This window comes from Abrus precatorius, unplaced genomic scaffold (genome assembly GCF_003935025.1).
Source record: "Abrus precatorius isolate BTA unplaced genomic scaffold, Abrus_2018 Scaffold8, whole genome shotgun sequence".
NCBI classification, from domain to species: domain Eukaryota; kingdom Viridiplantae; phylum Streptophyta; class Magnoliopsida; order Fabales; family Fabaceae; genus Abrus; species Abrus precatorius.
The window spans coordinates 38,025,304-38,044,666 of record NW_020874428.1 but is presented as its reverse complement, the minus strand read 5'-3'; the positions used below and the strand labels follow the sequence as shown (position 1 = coordinate 38,044,666).

Genomic DNA, 19,363 nt, shown 5'->3' with positions numbered 1-19,363 from the left:
AGCCGCTACAGCTTTGACTACAGCTTCTGCTTGGTATCCATCACTGAAATTCAATCCTGCTGAAGGGCTCAGCTCTCTAACTAGACGCTGCATATACCTGGTTTCAGAAACCATTGTTGGGGGTTAGTTAAAAACTTAAATCTATGACAAAAAAGAAACCACTTATCATATATATCGCATTTGTATATTCATAGCTTTTGAAACATCAATGCTATTACGTCCTTAAATATTCACCATTTCTTATACAAACCTATAAAAGTAGGAAATAAAATAAAAATAAAAAATGACATTTTGTAATTAATAGTAAAAATGGAAACAGAAAAGGGAAATGTTTTGTCAAAACTGACAAGTCTGATCAATTTCAAAAAACGAATTTATCACAAGAAACAATTGCTTGATTGTAACCGGCAGCCACGAGAAAAGAAAACAGCATACCAGGTCTTTGTGTAACTTTCTGGTACAACAATATCTCCACCAAGTGCTTTTAATTCTTCAATGATATCAGGAGATCCCGGTTTGTCATCAATTATGCTTATGGTCTTATATTTCCGCTCTTTAGCACCCTGAATCACAAGCCTTCCAATTTCACTGTCCCCACAATTCTGCACCAGCGTTTCACCTATTTCACAGAATTTTACCATTCTAACCAAAAACATAATTTGTAAGGCAATAAGAGGACATATGAGTGTTCACCGTTTGCATTCAGCTCAACAAATATTTCCGCTCCCCATTTATTTTTTAACGTGTGTAGGTAGAATATACAGAAAAAAAACATTTTTAAAAAATTAAAAAGATTGATTGAACGTCACATGTAGAGTTTGTGAACATGACATGCTTTTTCATAAATACAACAAAGCAACAGTATGAAATAATGAATAGATATTAAGATAAATGAGTTTCTAAAGTGGGAGTGCAAATGAGATGGAAATACCAGGTTTCAAAGACAGGGAATTCAGAAGTGTGATAACGTTAATTCTGAGAGAAGCAACATTAGACGTTGACAATGACATGGATCGAACTCCGATCCGAAAAATCTCATTGCCATGCCCTCCCATCGATCGATCCAATAGTCCTGTTTCTTCCGGAACGAACAGATTTGGTTGTAAATGTAGAGCTGTATTGTTTTCCTCTTTATGCCATACTTGCACTATCACATGCACCACCTTTATTTCGTTTTAACGCTATCTCGTCAAACCAAACCTATTTTACTTCTTCCCAGAGTAACACAAAATAACCAAACAAAAAATAGAATCGAAGACAATGCTCTATTTTCATAAGAATACGAAAATAAATTTTAATTATTAAATTTTAGATATAATTTAAATATATAATTCATGTCAACTTTTCAATAGGTAAGTGATCCAAAAATTTTAAATTATGGATGGTTGTAAAATCTACATTTGCTATTTACATTTTTAATATATATGAAAAAGACATTTTTGGGCAATCATGATCGAGGTAGTCGTATTGTCCATGGAAGGCGATCCTTTTTGAGTTAAAGTAAGCATAATCCCGTTAAAATAATTCCGTGCCAGTTAATATATGTGTTCAACAATAACAATAGAAATTCTTACTAATACATTAATAATAATAATAAAATTTAAAGGTCTTATTAGACAAAATACTCATACACAAATTAAAGAATAAAAAATAATAATATTGAAAATTATGAAAATAAACAGTTGAATAATATTTTGTTGAAAAAATTGTTTTTAATTATTTAACTAATACTCCCACCGGTACAAAAGACTAAATTATTAAAATCAAGAAAAGTAATTAAGTATGTTTTATTTTTTATAAATATAAATTTTATTTTAAAAATACTCATAATATTAAATAATGTAGTTAGTAATTTATATATTTAATGATACTAATAAAAAAATATTAAAAAATTAATAATTAATGTATTTTAAATTTATTATTTATCTTTTATAATAAAGATTAAAAAAATATTTTATTTTATTTCTTATAAACAGGACATGCAGGAGTATTACTCAATTTGCATTTCCCTTGGTATCTAAGACAAATGTAACCATAAATGGCTTTACGTTATAGAAAAACCAATACAACTGCCTCAAAACGCAACGTCGTCCGTCCTCCATAAACGACAAAGCTGGGTTCACAGAAACTAGTTAATCAGTGAAAAACCAAGGCAGGGGCATAGAAGAGAGTGTGGGGGAAGAACGGAACGATGAAGAAGCGAAAGGCATTGAGCGTGGTGGTCAACGCGATGTGTTTGGTTATGGTTTGCAGTGCGATCGAATCTCCGCAATACACAGTTCTACACAGCGAGTCCGATTTCGAGATCAGGCTCTATCGAACCTCCGTTTGGATGTCCGCTCCTGCCCTCGACATATCCTTCGAGAAAGCCACATGGAACGGCTTCCATAGGTAATCAGTGAAAATCTCATGAACGAGTCATTTTCAATTTGTATTAACAAGTTTCGCTATTGTTTTGTAGGTTGTTCCAGTTCACAGAAGGTGCGAACCTGAATTTCTCTCGAATCCCGATGACCGCTCCGGTGTTGACGAGCATGGTCCCTGGGGCTGGGCCTCTTCAATCCCAAGGCTATTACGTTAGTTTGTACTTGCCTGTTAAGTTCCAAGCGAGTCCACCTGTTCCGCTTCCCGAACTCAATATTAAGCCCTATGAATTCACCATCCACTGCGTTGCGGTGAGAAAGTTTTCTGGTTTTGCCAAGGATAATAGGATTGTGAAAGAGGCGGAAAAACTTGCCACTAGTTTGAGTAGGTCTCCTTGGGCAGATTCAACTTCGTCCATCACTCAGCGTGCTTACTCAATTGCACAGTACAATACTCCGTTCCGAATTGTTAATCGCAAAAATGAGGTTTGGGTCGATATTCATGCTCCTGAATTGGGCTGTGAGTCGGTTGCTGTTTCTGCTTATTGATTTAGCATCTGTTTGAATCCCGTTTAAATTATTATGGATCAATGTGTATTTGTATTAAAAGCATAAGTTATAGCAAACATAGATCTGTGTTATTTTAAACGTGAATTCAAAAATGTAATTACTCTGTTGATTTGTTTATATTATGTAACTATTATGAAACGTGGACTTGCGTGTTTAGTGGTGTTTCTAGATGCATTATTTGTGGCTTCTTCCTTGTTCTTTTGGCTGTCCCAGAGCTGGTGGTTTGATAGACACCCCTACCATAGTTTCACGTCGTCAAATTTGACAAGTAAATATTTTGGTATCAATTTTCCGTGGATGGGATGGAAGTTTCCTTGTTTCTTTTGCTATTTTTTACTTCAATGATTTTAGAAGGGAGAGTTTTGGAGAATGAATGAGAAGTTGAGAAGATGAAACTGCACATTTCTTAGTCACCAAACCAAACTGTACATTTCTTAGTTCAATGGTTACTTCATCCAATTTTTGCTGTGCTGAAATTAATGTTATTATTTTTCTATTAACATGTGTACTACAGACTTAAAAGAATTCTAGGAGAAGAAAATATTATAAAAAGGAATAGTTTTTTAAAAGAAAATAAGAACTAAAATGTAACTTAATGATTATACACTCTAGGATTTGGATGACATTATCGTTATTTGAAGAGAATCTTGACCATTGATATGAAAAAATTGCTCATTTTAAAAGTAATAAATATAAAAATGGAATGAATGGTTAAGATTTCATTGGACTTGGTAAAGTTAAAATTTTCAATCTGAATCCTACTCTTTACCAGTACCAAATATTGAACTGCTTATCAATATTTCGCCCACTGTCGAATGTGGCACTTTGAAATTGCTCTAGTTCAAAGCAGCGGCAACATCATTATCGCGAATCAGATTGTCTAACAAGATGTAAAGAGGGAAGTTTTATGGAAATTGCTATGATGTTTGGATGAAAAATATCGTGAGTATTTGGAGTGTAATTTCGAGATGTGCGTGTGTAGGAAAAATGAAATGTAAGAGAAATAAAAATAATAAAATACAGTATCATATGTAATTATATATTGTGTGAAGTGAAATCAAATTCAAAATAAATGCTTCATTTAAGCCAAGTAAACACTCGACTGCCATTATCATCCGATGTTCAATTGAACTAAGCTTTGAAGTTTGATCTCATGACGTGCACATCTTCCCCTGCACGATTATACCACAATTTGCAATGACTGGTCAGGAGTCGCCCAAATCAGTAAGTCCCAAATCAGGGACACCCAATATACTTATCAGAATTGTCCATTTCGCATTTAAAGCCACCCAACCATATGCTTCATTCAAGCCTTTATCTAGCTCTGGGTAAACATGAAGTAGTGACCTCGACATCTCCTAAGACAGAGTTGCATTACATGATTTATATCTATATCCAGGGAGCCTCATTACAACAGGGTAGTAGCAGAGACAAAAATAGGTGTCATTGTGCATTTCACGAGGCAAACGCTTTTATGCCCACACAATCAAAGGATCGTAACAAATTTGTCTCACAGTGTGCATAAATATTGACGAGTTTTCCAAATTAAACTCTTGGTTACATTATCAAGATATGATGCAACTGGCAAGTTCGCCTACAATTAGCTCATGTCGTAGGTCCCATTCACCAACGAAACTTCCACAACCACAATGCAATACAAAAAAAAGGATCAAGTGTAGTACAATCTTTCCTTTTATCTAACTCTCGATTGTCACAATCCAAAATACGCGCTATAATCGTATAATCTAATCAAACAATAATACTACTTACTTTGACAAACCTAACTGGCACACTTAATTATACTTTTAATTTTGTCAAAGTTATATTATTCACTAAACAAAGTAGAGATATAAACAGCATCATCAAAACACAATATGCATGTATTCTTCTCTTCTGATCATAAAGGATTTAACACAACTAAAATATGTTCAAAGCTCTCCTTATAATTGTATAATGCTAAACGTCTCCAAAACAAGTAGAGAAGGACTGCTAAAATAATAGAAATCTGTCAAAGAAATTAAGGATCCTAACTCACATATACTCGTAAGTCATTTATCTAATGATATGAAAACAAATAGATAAATGAATAAAAAATAATAATCACGTGAATTCAATGAAGGCATAACAACTATAATGAATAAAAAAACACAAAAACATACAAATATTTATTCTTGTAAATTCTCTAAAAACAATAAACGTGCAAATTACCATTTCAAAAGGAATATTTTAACATTTTACAGTTCTTTAAAAGTAGAAATAAAAATGTCAAATAACCATATGTAGAAAATATATAATTTTTTGTATAAATAAGGATACGGATAAAACTTTTTCGCAACTCCATTCAACAGATTTTTTTTTTTCTTTTCTCTCAAGTAATGTTAATCATGTCATGTAATCTCTTCATCTCGTTGATAATCCTATCTCTTTTTTGAAAGTAATTTCTCTTCGACTATGGATAATCAACTGTGGATAATTGATAATGGATAACATGCCCTCAAATATAATGTTAACTCATGAGGAATAACTCGATATCATTAACAATTTTTTTTGTGCACTAGTAGTTTCATTTAATAAATAACATTCCTTGCTCATAATAGCAACTAAATTGTCAATTTATACTGTATAAATCTTTCTTAATTTATAAAGAAACATTTATACTGTATAGCGAGTCTTGTTTTTAAAATTTAACATCTTTCAAATACCTGCTGATTTTTAATTCACATATATTACTAAACACAGTTATATAAAATTCATAACTTTTTGGAATTCCCAAGAATGGTTAAAATAATTACTATAGTCTCGTTTTTTTCTAAATTTAATTGAATAAAAATTTTATTATAACAAGGTAAAACAAATTTGTTCAAATTTTTATATATAAAAATAATTTTTAGGAAAAAATTATAATCAGAACAAAAATTATAAAAAAAATTTAAAAATATATTTTATAAAATGATTAAAATATATTTTTACAATTTTTTAAAATTATAAATTTTAATAAATATTTTTTTATAAGAATTTCCATATAAATTTTCATAAAAATATATTTTAAAAAATTATTTCTAATAAAATATTAGTAAAAGTATAATGAAAAAAGAGTTATTGCTTCTTAATCTAGTACTCCTCCTACATAAGAATTTGAAGCATGATATGATAAATCATATCGTATTAATCAACAAATATAAAAAAAATAAGAAAAGATATATTAAGTTATTATATCATGTCTAGTCATTGAATAATAAGTCACTTATTCCTAAAATAGATATCTAATGTATTTATCCGTTAGTTTATGGGTGAGATTTTAGCAGAGATTTTTATTATATTAATCTATTTTTGTGTGATTTTTCTTAAAATATATACAGGAGGATGAATGATTTAAAAACGAACTATCCATTTATTAGATATAAAAGATTATTGAGATTTTATGATCGGCTGTCAAACTTATTCTAATTCAATAAAAGACTTAAAAATTAAAAAGAATATATTACAATAATTATTATTTAACCATAAATGCAAGATGAATTAAATTACTTTCAATCAATAGGTCATAATATTAACATGTAGATTAAAAATTTACAAAAATTAAAAATTAATTTAAAATTAAATTGATAAATAAAAAAACTAAAAATTGAGAAAAATGTCATGAGACAATTTTAGTGAAATAACTTTAATATTATATACATAAATACATGCTATTATATATTGAGTAAAATATATTTTTGATGTTTATAAATATAACTAAAATTAAATTTATTTCTCTAATATTTTATTTTATTTATTTTAATCTTAATTAGTTTTAAAACTTTTAAAAAATAACATTTGCTATGTCTTGCTGATGACATAACATGGACTTAAAACAGGTTATGTAACTTGCTATCCCAAAATAGGCATTTATGTGATATGCATGTTATATTATTATATGTATTATAAAGTGGTAACGAGAATTAATTTTAAATTTTATGAAGATTAATATTTACAGTTTTTTTAAGGATTAAAGATAAAAATTAATTGTATTTATAAAAAAAAATATTTAAAATATTTATTAAGTATATCTGAAATTGTTAAAAATAAATAACTATTAATAAAACAATTGAAAGCATTTTTATTTTTTTTTTGCTTTTTAGGATTTATTTCAGGTGAGTAGCTATTTTCCTAAAGAGACTCAATTGTAATATCTATTTTTGTTAATGAATTTGATACCTAACTAGTAATTACATTTAACTAACTAATTTGATTTGTGATAAGTAGAATTATTATGAATAACAATGTTTTTTTTATCAGGTTTTAACTACGTTTTTAATGACTTAATCGTTTCTTTTGGTGATTTATTTTAATTTTAAATATCAAATGATCACACAATGAAAGATAAATTAAAATAAAAGGAAATTTTGAAGGAAATGTTAAGGTGTATTCTAAATTCAATGCATGCATTATGTTTTAGGGTTCCCCACTTTGGCATTTCCCAACTAACTATATTATTTAGGCAGGAAATAGTTTTACTGATTAACATTATTCCGCAGCAAATAGTTTCAATAACTTAAATATTAATCAACAAAGTGCATAAGTAAATAATCATAATTTATTGTTAGATTATTTTTCTTCACCCAGGTGCTATTCAATAATTTAAAGAAAATACTATTGTTTAAGAATAAAATAGGTATTTTCCTGATAAATGTCGTATAATTTTGGTATAACGTGTAATCCGTATTTAATGTAATTTCTAGAGTGGGCCTATACCCTATATCAATAAGCAATTTTTCTCACGGGTGGTAACTCCACTGTTACGTCCCCTAACTCCTTTCAGCTCTCTCGTGCCCTTCTTCCTCTTCGATCCGAAGCCCACCACCCAAACCCATCGCCTTCAACGCCTATAGATCTCCCTTTCTCAGCCTCACTCCACGCCTTCTCCCAAATTTCCCTAAACTTTTGATCGATTTTTTTACCTCCTTTCTCTTCTCAGCTTTCCGCAATTGCTTCTCTAGGGTTTCTCCGAGGCAACGGATTTTCCAGTTTCATCTGGTACACTTTCGTTTCCACTTCCAACTATAATTCATCAGCGATTCATTCCGAGAAAACGAAGGGAAAAAAACACATATTGCGATGGAAAAAAAAAATAGAACTGGCATTTTGGCAACTATAACTTTAACTGCTTCGGGATTTTGATATGCCTCTGCTTGTTTTCTGTTGTTCGGGATTAGAATGGACCGGGGAATAATCTGTTTTATCGCGAAAGTTTTTGTAAATTTTTTTTTCCTTTTTTTTGTTTTGTTTTTGCGGAATAATGATCTAAAGGCCTTAGTATGACAATTATGCCTCTTAACTTCATTCGGAGCCCTGTTTTCCCAGTTTGAAGATGTTATGCGTGTGTGATTGTTGGACCTAACTTGCCGATGATATCATTGTTGAGGAGTGGTCGTTGTTCAAAGTTTGTGTTACTTTTGTTGGCTTTGTTTTTGGATCTATGGTTTGGTAATAAGATCGCTACTATGGAAGATGTTTCAGATTATTGGTTCTGGTGGAATTGGATGTTAACGATGGTGGAATACGTTATTTGGTAGACTTGGTATATAGCACGTTGTTTTGGTCGCAAGGTTTATATCTATAATATTTTCTTGTTTGTTTCTGAGCTGTTTCTATAGACAAATATCAAGTGATCATGATCAGAGGGAAAGGCCATTTTATATCAGTTGATTCATTGCATGAACTTCAGGCCATTTTGTAGTTGTTTGAACTTTGAATATAGTTGCATAATATTAAGTGCATAGGCAGAAAAGATGATTAGAAACAGAAGCCGTTAGTAGAACATTACTATGTTATTTCATGGGATTGGCCAAGTGGATAATCATAATCGTTGACTGGAAAATAATAGCTGAGATTTAACAATTTCATAATGTGTGTACACGTGCGTCTATTTTATTATTTTATCATAATTTCAACTGTTAGTCTTTCTATCAACAGTTATAACTCTGCACTTTACCCTCTGAAGTGTTCCCTTGATTTAGAGGAGTCAAATCCTATTTCATGCAAGTCAAAATGTTACTTGCTGTGAGAACCATGAGCAAATGAACTGTCATTTTAGCATATTTGTCATTTTGACTGGGCTCCATGAGGATAACATTGAATATTTTGCAAGCTTACCTTGGCAACTGCCTGAAATGTATCTATTGGGAATGATGTGAAGGATGAATTGCAGCCTAAAATTAGAACTATAACCTGTTAGAATTCATAAGTTTCCTAATTCATTCCTTGTGAATTAGGATTGAGAACTTTGAGGTGTCAACAATGGGATGGGATGTTGAGAATTTGCTGCTGCAAACCAACACTTATTTAGTTACCAGTTTATATAACTCTCAATGTTCACTTAAAATTTAAGAAAGAAAATTTCTATATGTCCACAGGTTTAATGATAACAGTGTAATTCCATATCTAATCTAAACTTCTGTACCTGTATGAATTATTGCAATATGTCTTACCAATTGAATCATGTTTCTCTGTGTCTACCTTATCAGGCCCTTCAATTGGATTGAATGACCGTGTGGCGGCAACTAGGCCATGACTTCAAGCATGTTGAGTGGGGAGCGGAGGTATGTTTTAATTTGAGCATTTTCAAATCCAGAGCAAGTGAACTAATGGTGATTGGTGGGTACATCAAGTATAGTGCAGGAGGTTCTGTGCTGTAATTGACTAGTACCCCAAAACCATATCTATGCTTTGGAATGTAAATCATATAGTGATGTTTTTTCGTAGAAAATGTCATTTTGGTTCTAATGTTAAGTTGATAGAACACTACTGCCAGAAACCAGTGTATGAGTGTTGTTCAACAGAAGTAAAGAACTGAGCTGAAGCTTTTACAAGAACCCAAGCATTGCCTTGAGCTCCTCAGAGAAAGCTATTCTGTTAAAAAATAAAATAAAATGAAATCCCAGCACACATCACACTCACTCTTCCTCCTCCTCCTCCCCCCTATGTTCCTGCTACCCTCCTAACTGATTTGCAGACTCAAAACCACTCAATATTCATGCTACCCTATAATTAATGATATAAAGTCATAGATGAAAAGCAAAACATAGTAGTAAATAACAAAAAAGTCAACTAAGCACCACTCTTGAATTGGTCCATGAGTTGATGCCGCGACTGTGCTATCACACATAAGAAAAAACAGAGAACAGAGAATGTCCAGTGTTTGGGATTCAGAACAGATGCAGAACAGAGAGAAGGGGTGAAGGGAGCCGGTCACACAAAATAGAGAGATGAGGTTGGTCACAAAGTGATTCTTGAACTGAAGGGATAGGAAGTGTGGGAAACCTGACCACTTGACACATGGGTTAAGATTCTTTCATGCTCTGATAAAGGACTGGAAAATGTCAACTTTACCCATAAAGAAAACCCCCAAAATGCTGCAGTTTCCTGTGGGAAAAAAAGGGTTTTTGATATTCCTCAACAATCAACATACCAGTGCTTAGCACTGTGAATGAGCACTTTTTGAGCTGTGATTATGGCCGCTACAGCCATGATGGCTAAAAGCACTGCTAATCAATTTTTTTTACCAGCTCTTAATAACGCTGTTTGGAGTGAAGTATTTGGATCATGTGTTTCTTTGGGCTCAAATCCAGTAATTGTCCTAACTCCTAAGTCCCATCTTGCCCCATTATCCTAGGCCCGTAAATTAGTATACAATCATAGTTCTCCCCAACACGGGCATGAATTATAAATATATTTACTTATTAAGTGACTAAATGAAAATTGATATTGATGATGCTGATGTTGCTGCAGATGGGCCTCTTCCAGAAGAGGTGGTATGACTGTCTTAGGGAAAGTTGCGGTTCCAAAACCTATCAACTTACCCAGTCAGAGGTATTTGAACTTTGGCCAAACACTTTTCTTTTCAGTTAACTGTGATTGGTTTACCATCTGAAAAATTTCCTTCTCACTTTTCTTAAGGTTAGAAAATCGTGGTCTGGACCCAAATGTGGAGATTGTTCCCAAGTGAGTAAATATTCTGTTGACCTAAATGATATAACTTCTGCTGCTGCCTTTTTTCTTTTCGTTTTAGATTATTGATGCTTGTGTGGTCTTTTATATTTTATTTTTATTTTATGATTAGGGGTACTCTCAGCTGGGGTAGTAAATCATCGACTTCTGCATCTAATGCGTGGGGGTCTTCTTCTTTGTCCCCAAATACTGATGGTGGTACTAGTTCGCCTAGTCATCATAGTGCCCGTCCGTCATCTGGTGGAAGCGGTACACGGCCTTCTACTGCTGGTAGTGATAGGGTTCTTGAGCCTACTTCTAATTCATGGGGTTCAAATTCTCGGCCTTCATCAGCATCTGGGGCAATGTCAACAAATCAGTCTTCACTGACATCATTGCGTCCTCGTAGTGCAGAAACAAGACCTGGTAGCTCGCAGCTGTCTCGATTTGCTGAACCCTTGACTGAAAATTCAGGTGCCTGGAATGCTGCTAGGACTACAGAAAAACTGGTATGTATCTGTATATTACTTTTGAAGGTTAAATGTAATTTTTTATATTCATTATTTCTTGGATCAGAGGTTGATTTAGTTAAGTGTGTAGGGCATTTGTCTTTATGCTGGAATTTGTTTTACAGTTATAAAAAAACCATTTCTTACCTACTTGTTGGCTCGTGGACGGTGACACCTTGTTATGGAACATAATTTCTGTGCTGATGCACATATTTGTGACTATGATTTGCTATTTGTTTGGTAAGAGCTATTATTGTGTTGTATGTATATGTATGATTTACTGATTAAGATCTGTGGTATAGATATGATAGACATCCTGTATTTAATCTTTTTTTGGGATGCTATCAAAGTGGGTGATATCATAAACATAGTCCATGTATTCTTTGGTCCACCTTTCTATGGCTGAGCCTTGCCACTGATAGTAGTTTGTTACTAATGCAGGGAGTTGCACAGCCCAAGGGTGATGAATTTTCTCTGAGCTCTGGAGACTTTCCAACCCTTGGTTCTGATAAAGAAAAGTCTATCCTGAATTCTGAGTTGCAAGGTATTATATTGTGCATAACTGTTATGGTGTTCATGATTTCTTTCTAAATTTGAGTATCCATTTTTTACTGACAATAGTCATGCATTTTATGATCATAGTTGTTTTTTTAAATTTTCGACACATATTTATTGATTGATATTGGTTACTGTCAGTAAATGGTTTTTAACTGAAGCTCTAGGATTTCTTGCTTATGATGTTTGATGATATCAATATTCCCTTCAATATGCCAAGAAGATTAAAGGTGTAAACATCTATGTGGTCTATGGGCAGCACATTTTGTCTTTGGGTACAATTGAAAATCCCATATACATTCTCTAACCAGTGCTAAGTTTATTGGGAATGCTTGGAAAGGATTCACTTATATTTTATGAAGATATTCCTGTAATTTTAACTTCCAATTTATATGTTGAAGTAAGTGTTTTGTGTAGAAGCAGATCACTTGAGCATGAAATTCATCTTGTTACAGTCATATGGCTGTGGTTTTAAAATGGATAAAGATTGTTGTTGTAATTTTATTGTTAATTGTTGAATAATTATACTGCAATGATATTGTTATCTTAAAGACATACAAAATAAAAATTTCGTGAGTATCATAATCATTAGCTATACTACTGGGTTCTTCAATGATTTTTTTGGAATATTTTTTTCTTTCAATAATTGGCAGACCACAGTTCTCAAGCTCGCCCTGGCTCATCTTCTGGACTCAGGAAAGAGATAAATGAAACCTGTGTTATTGGTATGTCTGCATGAACTTGCTTCTATACCAACTAACATGTTAGTTCAATTTTATTCTGCTTAATTGTGCTATTAAGGTTTTGCTTCTTTCTATGACTAATTGATTATATTGTCTTATGTTATTACAGATGATGTTCCTGTAAATGCAAATATAAAGGGTGGAACTGTAAATTCATGGAGGAGAGATTATCAGGCTTATAATGAGGAAGGTGTGAGGCCAGGCATAGAGAAATGGCAGGGAAATTCCCAGCCTTATCCTAATGCTGGTGTTCCTCCTCAACACTATGATGCTTGGCATGGTCCTCCAGTTAATAACCCTCAGGGCTGTGTTTGGTTCAGGGGTCCTCCTAGTGGTCCCCCATTTGGAAATCCTGTAGCACCAAGTGGCTTTCCAATTGAACCATTTCCATATTACCGTCCCCACATGCCCCCTACTGGTCTTGCCAACCCACCGCCACCAGGTCCCCCTCCTGGGCCTGGACCAAGAGGGAACCATAAGAATGGAGATGTCTACAGGCCTCACATGCCTGATGCCTTTATTCGCCCAGGCCTGCCTATGAGACCTGGCTTTTATCCTGGTTCAATGGCCTATGAGGGATATTATGGTCCTCCAATGGGCTACTGCAATTCAAATGATCGAGATGTTCCTTTCATGGGAATGGCTGCTGGACCCCCTGTCTATAATAGGTACTCAAATCAAAACCCCCCTGAACCTGGTAATTCACAAGGTAGATCTGGTGGATATGGTAATGCTGGGAAGCAGTTGCCCTCAGAGCAAGTGGAATCCAGTCATCCTCCTGACACTGCTGGACCATACAGAGTTCTTCTTAAGCAGCATAATCCAGATGGGAAAAATGAAACAACGAATTGGGAGGATTCAGAGACAACAAATGTATCATATGTTGATGGCAAGGGCCAATCAAGAATGTCTGTTTGGGAGAATGAGCAGAGATCAGATTACAGAAAGAAGGAGATGGATTTAAGGACAAGTGCTCATGGTGAAGAAGTTTCTTCTCAGACTACAGAAAATCGAGTGTCTAGTTCTTCTGTCATTAAAGCCAAATTTCCTGAGAGTTCAGGAAATATTAAAGGATCTGATGATATTTCAGCAAGGAAATTGGATGGTACGGCCTTTGATATGCTAGAAATCCCCCCAAGATCATCTGCTCCAAAAGATGCCAGTTTGATTCAAAAGATAGAGGGTTTAAATGCAAAAGCCAGGGATAATTCGTCTGCTAGGATTAGAGAGGAGCAAAGGAATAAATATCATGCTGGTAATGCTCCAATAAACCATGTGGAAAATGTAGTTGGTGCTGATGTTGTGTTTCCAGCAAGAACTCATGCTGCAGAAGTCTTGCATCCAGCCCATCGAGAAGTGGGTGGTGCTGAAAAGAATTTTGAATCCATGCCTTTCAGTGGAACAGCCACATCCAGGTTTGGCCATAACTTCTTGGTGTTGACTGCTGCTAATTATGGTTCATTTATCTTGGTGTAAAGAATTTTCAAATGCTTATTCACAGGCAAGCTGCTCATGGAATGCAAGGTAGAGGTGACCATCGAAACAAGGGAAGATCAAACGATCAAGATGCTGATGGTTGGCGAAAGAGATCCATGGTTGAAGATTCTTCTGCTTCATCAGGTGCACAGTTGGAGGCATCTAATCTTCTTGTGGGTGACCATCGAATATCTGTTGAGACCTATGATAGGTCTGGGTCCTATATTCAAGCAAGGCATATTGGAGAACATGTTCAAACCAGGTCTGATCCTCCTGAGAACCATGCAAAGGTAATGCCTACCCCATATATATGCTTATTCCTTGTTTACCTTTGCATTTAAAACTTACATAATATGCTTTGAAACTTGTCAGCGTGCCAAAATGAAAGAGCTAGCCAAGCAACGGACTAAGCAACTGCAGGAAGAAGAGGAGGAGCGGACAAGAAAGCAAAAGGCAAAAGCTCTTGCAAAGTTGGATGAGTTAAACAGGCGTTCTCAAGCAGGAGAGGAGTCAACTCAGAAAGAGTTTGCTACAAGTTCTGTCATCCAGGATAATCAAGAGAAATTACAACCTTTTGACTCAACAACTTCAGCAGGGAAATTTGGAGTTGTCAGTTCAGCTTTATATGGTAATGCCAATATTGTCTGTCAGATTAATGACCCCAACATTAGTAAATTGGAAAAACTGCCAATCTTCTCCAGTGAGGCACCTGTAGAGACACATAAGATTTCTGGAAAAGAACCTGTTCTGAATCATATTCAATCAGTGATGGTGCACCAGGATGTCAATAGTGCCGATGCGTCTAATGTGTCGCAGGTTCACAACAATATTGCCTCAAAACAGAAGCGAATGAGCTATAAACAAAAGCAAAATCTTCCTTTAGAGAAAATATCAAGTGAAAAGGTTGTTTCTATTACCTCGACTGCCCCAAAAGCCGAGAATGAGACAGTGGTTGATGTTTCTCTATCTTCTGGCATTGTTACCCCCGAAGTTGGTTCGGCCTGTGGCTCTGATTTACCTGTGAATTCTGCTGCTGTAGGTGAGTCTTCAGCAAACCTTAAAAAGAAGAATAACAGGAATGGCAAAAACAAACAGAAATTTGATGAAAGTTCATCTTCAGCTGCAGTACCATTGGCAATATCAAAAGAAGCCAATCTTTCCAAAAGTTCAGTTGAAAATGATAACTTCAAGGCTTCTGATTTTGATTTAGATCAGGGCTCACTTCAGCCAGCAACCTTGTCTAAAGATCCGAATCAGTTTTCAGAGCAACACAGATATTTAGCAAATGAAGAATCCCATGGTAGAATGAATAGCCAGTGGAAATCACAGAACTCTCGTAGGATGCCAAGAAATATGCAGGCCAATAGAACAGCAGAGAAATCCCATGGGAGTGATGCTGTGATGTGGGCTCCTGTTAAACCACAGAACAAGACGGAGGTTGTGGATGAATCAAGTGAGAAAAGTAAATTTGAAGCAGTTAATCCTTTAAAGAGTGACCAGCAGGTGCATAATTTAAAAAATAAGAGGGCAGAAATGGAGAGATATATTCCAAAACCTGTTGCAAAAGAAATGGCTCAGCAAGGAAACATACAACAACAGTTGGTTTCATCTATCAATCAATCTCCTACTAATGATAGTATTGGAAGAGTTGATTCTGGATTGCAGGGTGCTCAGATTGCTCAGCATACTAATTTAGTTATTGGAAAAGTGGGTTCTGGAATGGAGTCCAAAAGTAGGGATGGCAGGCATACTAAGCAGGGAAAAGCTCATGGATCATGGCGGCAAAGAAATGTAACTGAATCAACTAATGCACATGATGGACTGGACCATGATTCAAACTCTGAACCAAGTATTCAGAGACGAACAGAGCATCATCATGAGCAGAAGTCTGAAATAAGTTTTGTGAAAGGGCAAACAAAACATTTAAATGACTCTGGTGATATTGATTGTTCAAACAATTCCAACAACAGTGATTCAGCTGCTCCAGTTTCAGTTCCTGTTACTAAAGATCATGCAGCTGCAGGCAGAGGGAGACGGGCCCCTTTCAGAGGACACAAGGGTGTAGCAGGGAACCGCGATGTTGATAACAAAAAAATTTCTGGGGAGACAGAGAAAATTGAAACACGTGTCTCATCCTCTGAGCATGGTCAACCAGATGTTGTCGCAGCTAAAGAAAATCGAGTTGTTGGCGAACGGTTGACATCTCAATGGCAACCCAAATCTCAACCATCCACTAATCAGAGAGGAAACACCCCAAGTGATCAAAATGTTAGCTCAGTGGTTGTTGGAGCTAACAAAAATGATTCCACTCATGATGGTGAATCTCTTCCAGCGAGCCGTGGCAAGAGTTCTAATGCTCATGTAGCCCAACCTCTCCATGATCAATCAGTCTCTGAAAAGAGCCAAGTCGGAGAAGCTCCACATTTTGGGAATCAAGAGGCTAAAAGAGAGAGGAGAAATGCTCCAGCAAAAAGGCGTCCCCACTCTCCAAATCAGGTATCTGTTATATCAGTTGAGCAGGCTCCAACAAATATGGATCTTTTGCATGAGCAACGCCCATCATCTGGGTCTGGCAAAAATGGAAACCAAAATCGGTTTCGAAGAGGACATGAATCACATGGAGATTCGAAACCACCTACCCAAGATAACAGACATTATAACCAACCTACAAACCGAGAAAGGCAGGGCTCAAACTTGCATTATGAATATCACCCTGTTGGGCCATATGAAGACAGCAAATTGGACAACTTTGAACGACCCAAAAATGGTAACCATGGTGGGGGGAGATATAGAGAAAGAGGTCAAACTCATTCACGCCGAGGTGGGGGAAATTCTTACGGACGCTAGGGTGGTGTTGATTAGATGCTGTGTTAGTAATGGAGAGACTTTCTCGAGGTGGTTTTTTGTCTTCTATCAGAAGCCATACATCCATTAACTGTCCTGCTATATTCAGCAGTGTTTCAGGTACATGCAGTCTAGGTTCCAGATTCGTTCAAATTTTAATTGTAAATGTAGCCACATGAATTATCTTCTGATGGTCGGTATGTATTCAGCAGGGCCGAGAGCTATGAAGATGGTGCTCCCGATTTTTTGGGGGGCTGGGGGCAGAAAAGGGTTTCATGGATAGTACAGTGGTTGACTGGTTGATTGTTATTTTTCTGGTGTATCTGATTGAAAATAGTAATTTGATGGCATCTTGTTTCTTAATGGAAGTATGGAATATTTGACTTGTTTCAACTAGTCCAGTGCTAGGCGTAGCAAGGATGCTAAAGAAAATGTGTTCCACGGTGCACTTTTCCTCGTATTTTTGCTGGAAAATATATGAAATGTGCTCAAGCGTTTGCGCAGTGAGTAAAAATAATTATTTGAATTGAGACGGTGACTAATCTATAATTCAGAAAAGACGTAAGCTACCGAGTAGTGTTTATATTTTATTTTTTCGTTTACCTCGTGTGGTTGAAGAGCTTGAAAAGATTTTGGGTCATTTGGTACGATTAGAGCCGGTAAAATGGATTATTTAGTAGTCGGGAGGTTTATGAGATTTTTTAATAAATTTGTGTAATGGATAAATTGAACAATTTAGCTTAACTAACGGTTTTTGTCAAATAGTATTTACTTTTGTGATACTTGAGATATTAAAAAGACATTAAAAATGTCACAGGAGAGGAAAGGGAACGTAGTAATGAAGGCAACCAATTTAGCGGTGGAGGCAGCTAAAAACACCGTGAGGGGAAAAGGGATGAAAATGATGACATTTTGGAATAAAAGGAACATATTAGGTATCATTTAATAGCAACAGTTTAATCTTAAATCGTTAGTTAAAAGTGAATGTTTGTTGAAGAATTTGTCCAACACTCATAATTTCAATGACTAAAATAGCATTTCTTTTAGTAATTTTATTTTGGTCAAGCGCATACTCGTTCATTTGTGCTAGCCTATATTCCAAATAATAAACTTTAGTGGGTTGGCTAAACAAAATGAAATTTATTTTAGGATGACAAAAATGATATAGCTTTTTCTTTTTTTGGAAATTTTGTAGATTTAGCTTATATAAAGTTTTATCAGATCAAATTAATTTTTTAAATTTAATTTAGACTTAAAATTTAATGTCTAATTTATGGGAAGAGTTTAGGTTAGTTAGATTGAGTAGATTTATTTTGCTAGTTCTGGGTGCAATATTACCAAAAGTGGACAGACAATAAATTGCAAAGGTGGTTGAATATTGATTTAGACGATGTTTATTATAAAAGAAATTAGATGATGTTATGAAAATTTATATATAATGACAATAATTGTAATGGAATAGTTTAAAATCTAAACACTAAACCAAGTTGGTTTAATAATTTAAAAAATCATCAATGGGATGTCTGTGCTTTTATAAGATTTTTTTTTAATTAAAAGTTGATATTTAAAATATTAGTAATAAATATATATTTTTTCATAGAGTAAAATGTTAAAATTAAAAATGTTAGTTTTTTTAGTAAGTTTAATATAGTAGGAGTTTTTTTCTTTATAATGTTCTTTTTTTGTTACAAGAGAAAGAAAACAAAATGTTTAAGCCTAACAAAGAAAATCAAAGATATTGCAGCAAAGGATTAACTATTCACATATCTGACAAAAGACACATGAAAATACAGAATATCTAATATGTAATTACTCTTTTTAAAGCTTGAATAAAAGCCTCTTAAATTGATTATTTAAATCAAGTACTACTAGTCCTTCTGTTATATTATTTCTTTTCTTTTAAGTAAGATAATTGACATATATGATTTTTTTCTTAATTAAATTTTTTTTACTAAAATAAAAAATAAAGCAATTGTTAAATAAAAAATTGACTATAATAGAGTAAATAATAAAAGAGTATATTTTTTTTGCTTAAATAATTTTTTAGTTCATATTTTTATTTTTCTTTTGTCTTTACTCACTGTCTATTTTTTTTTAATCACCATTTTTCTTTTTCTTTTTAATTATGGTCTATTTTTTTTTTAGTTCTCATTTCTATTTCTATTTTTTTTAGTTCCAATCTATTATTACATATTATAGAAAAATAAGACACTGAAAAAAGGAGATAAAAAAAAGCAAAAAATAAATAAAGGGAATATATATATATAAAAGAGTCATCTAAACCAATTTTGTTTTCAACATTTAACATATTTAAAGAGTGATTTATCCAAAAGTG

At 34.1% G+C, this 19,363-nt stretch overlaps 2 protein-coding genes across 5 annotated transcripts; both read left to right on the top strand.

The window, feature by feature from the left end:
• The first annotated feature begins 2,166 nt into the window (after window positions 1-2,166).
• LOC113846595 (heme-binding protein 2-like) lies at window positions 2,167-3,065 on the top strand. Its single transcript, XM_027475047.1, has 2 exons — window positions 2,167-2,391; window positions 2,462-3,065. The coding sequence occupies exons 1-2, from the start codon at window positions 2,192-2,194 to the stop codon at window positions 2,910-2,912; spliced, it is 651 nt and encodes a 216-aa protein (XP_027330848.1). The 5' UTR covers window positions 2,167-2,191; the 3' UTR covers window positions 2,913-3,065.
• A 4,641-nt stretch (window positions 3,066-7,706) lies between these two features.
• Window positions 7,707-17,555, top strand: LOC113845827 (protein MODIFIER OF SNC1 1). Of its 4 annotated transcripts, none has more exons than XR_003501582.1 (11): window positions 7,707-7,949; window positions 9,440-9,514; window positions 10,704-10,784; window positions 10,872-10,916; window positions 11,035-11,410; window positions 11,852-11,954; window positions 12,619-12,690; window positions 12,818-14,123; window positions 14,210-14,474; window positions 14,557-17,148; window positions 17,238-17,555. XR_003501582.1 is itself a non-coding variant. In XM_027473448.1 (10 exons), the coding sequence occupies exons 2-10, from the start codon at window positions 9,483-9,485 to the stop codon at window positions 17,029-17,031; spliced, it is 4,740 nt and encodes a 1,579-aa protein (XP_027329249.1). In that variant the 5' UTR covers window positions 7,707-7,949; window positions 9,440-9,482; the 3' UTR covers window positions 17,032-17,534. The 4 variants fall into 4 exon arrangements, 2 of the variants coding, with proteins under 2 accessions (XP_027329249.1, XP_027329248.1); XR_003501583.1 differs by having other exon boundaries at window positions 17,241-17,550; XM_027473448.1 differs by having other exon boundaries at window positions 10,719-10,784; window positions 14,557-17,534.
• The last annotated feature ends 1,808 nt before the right edge of the window (window positions 17,556-19,363 follow it).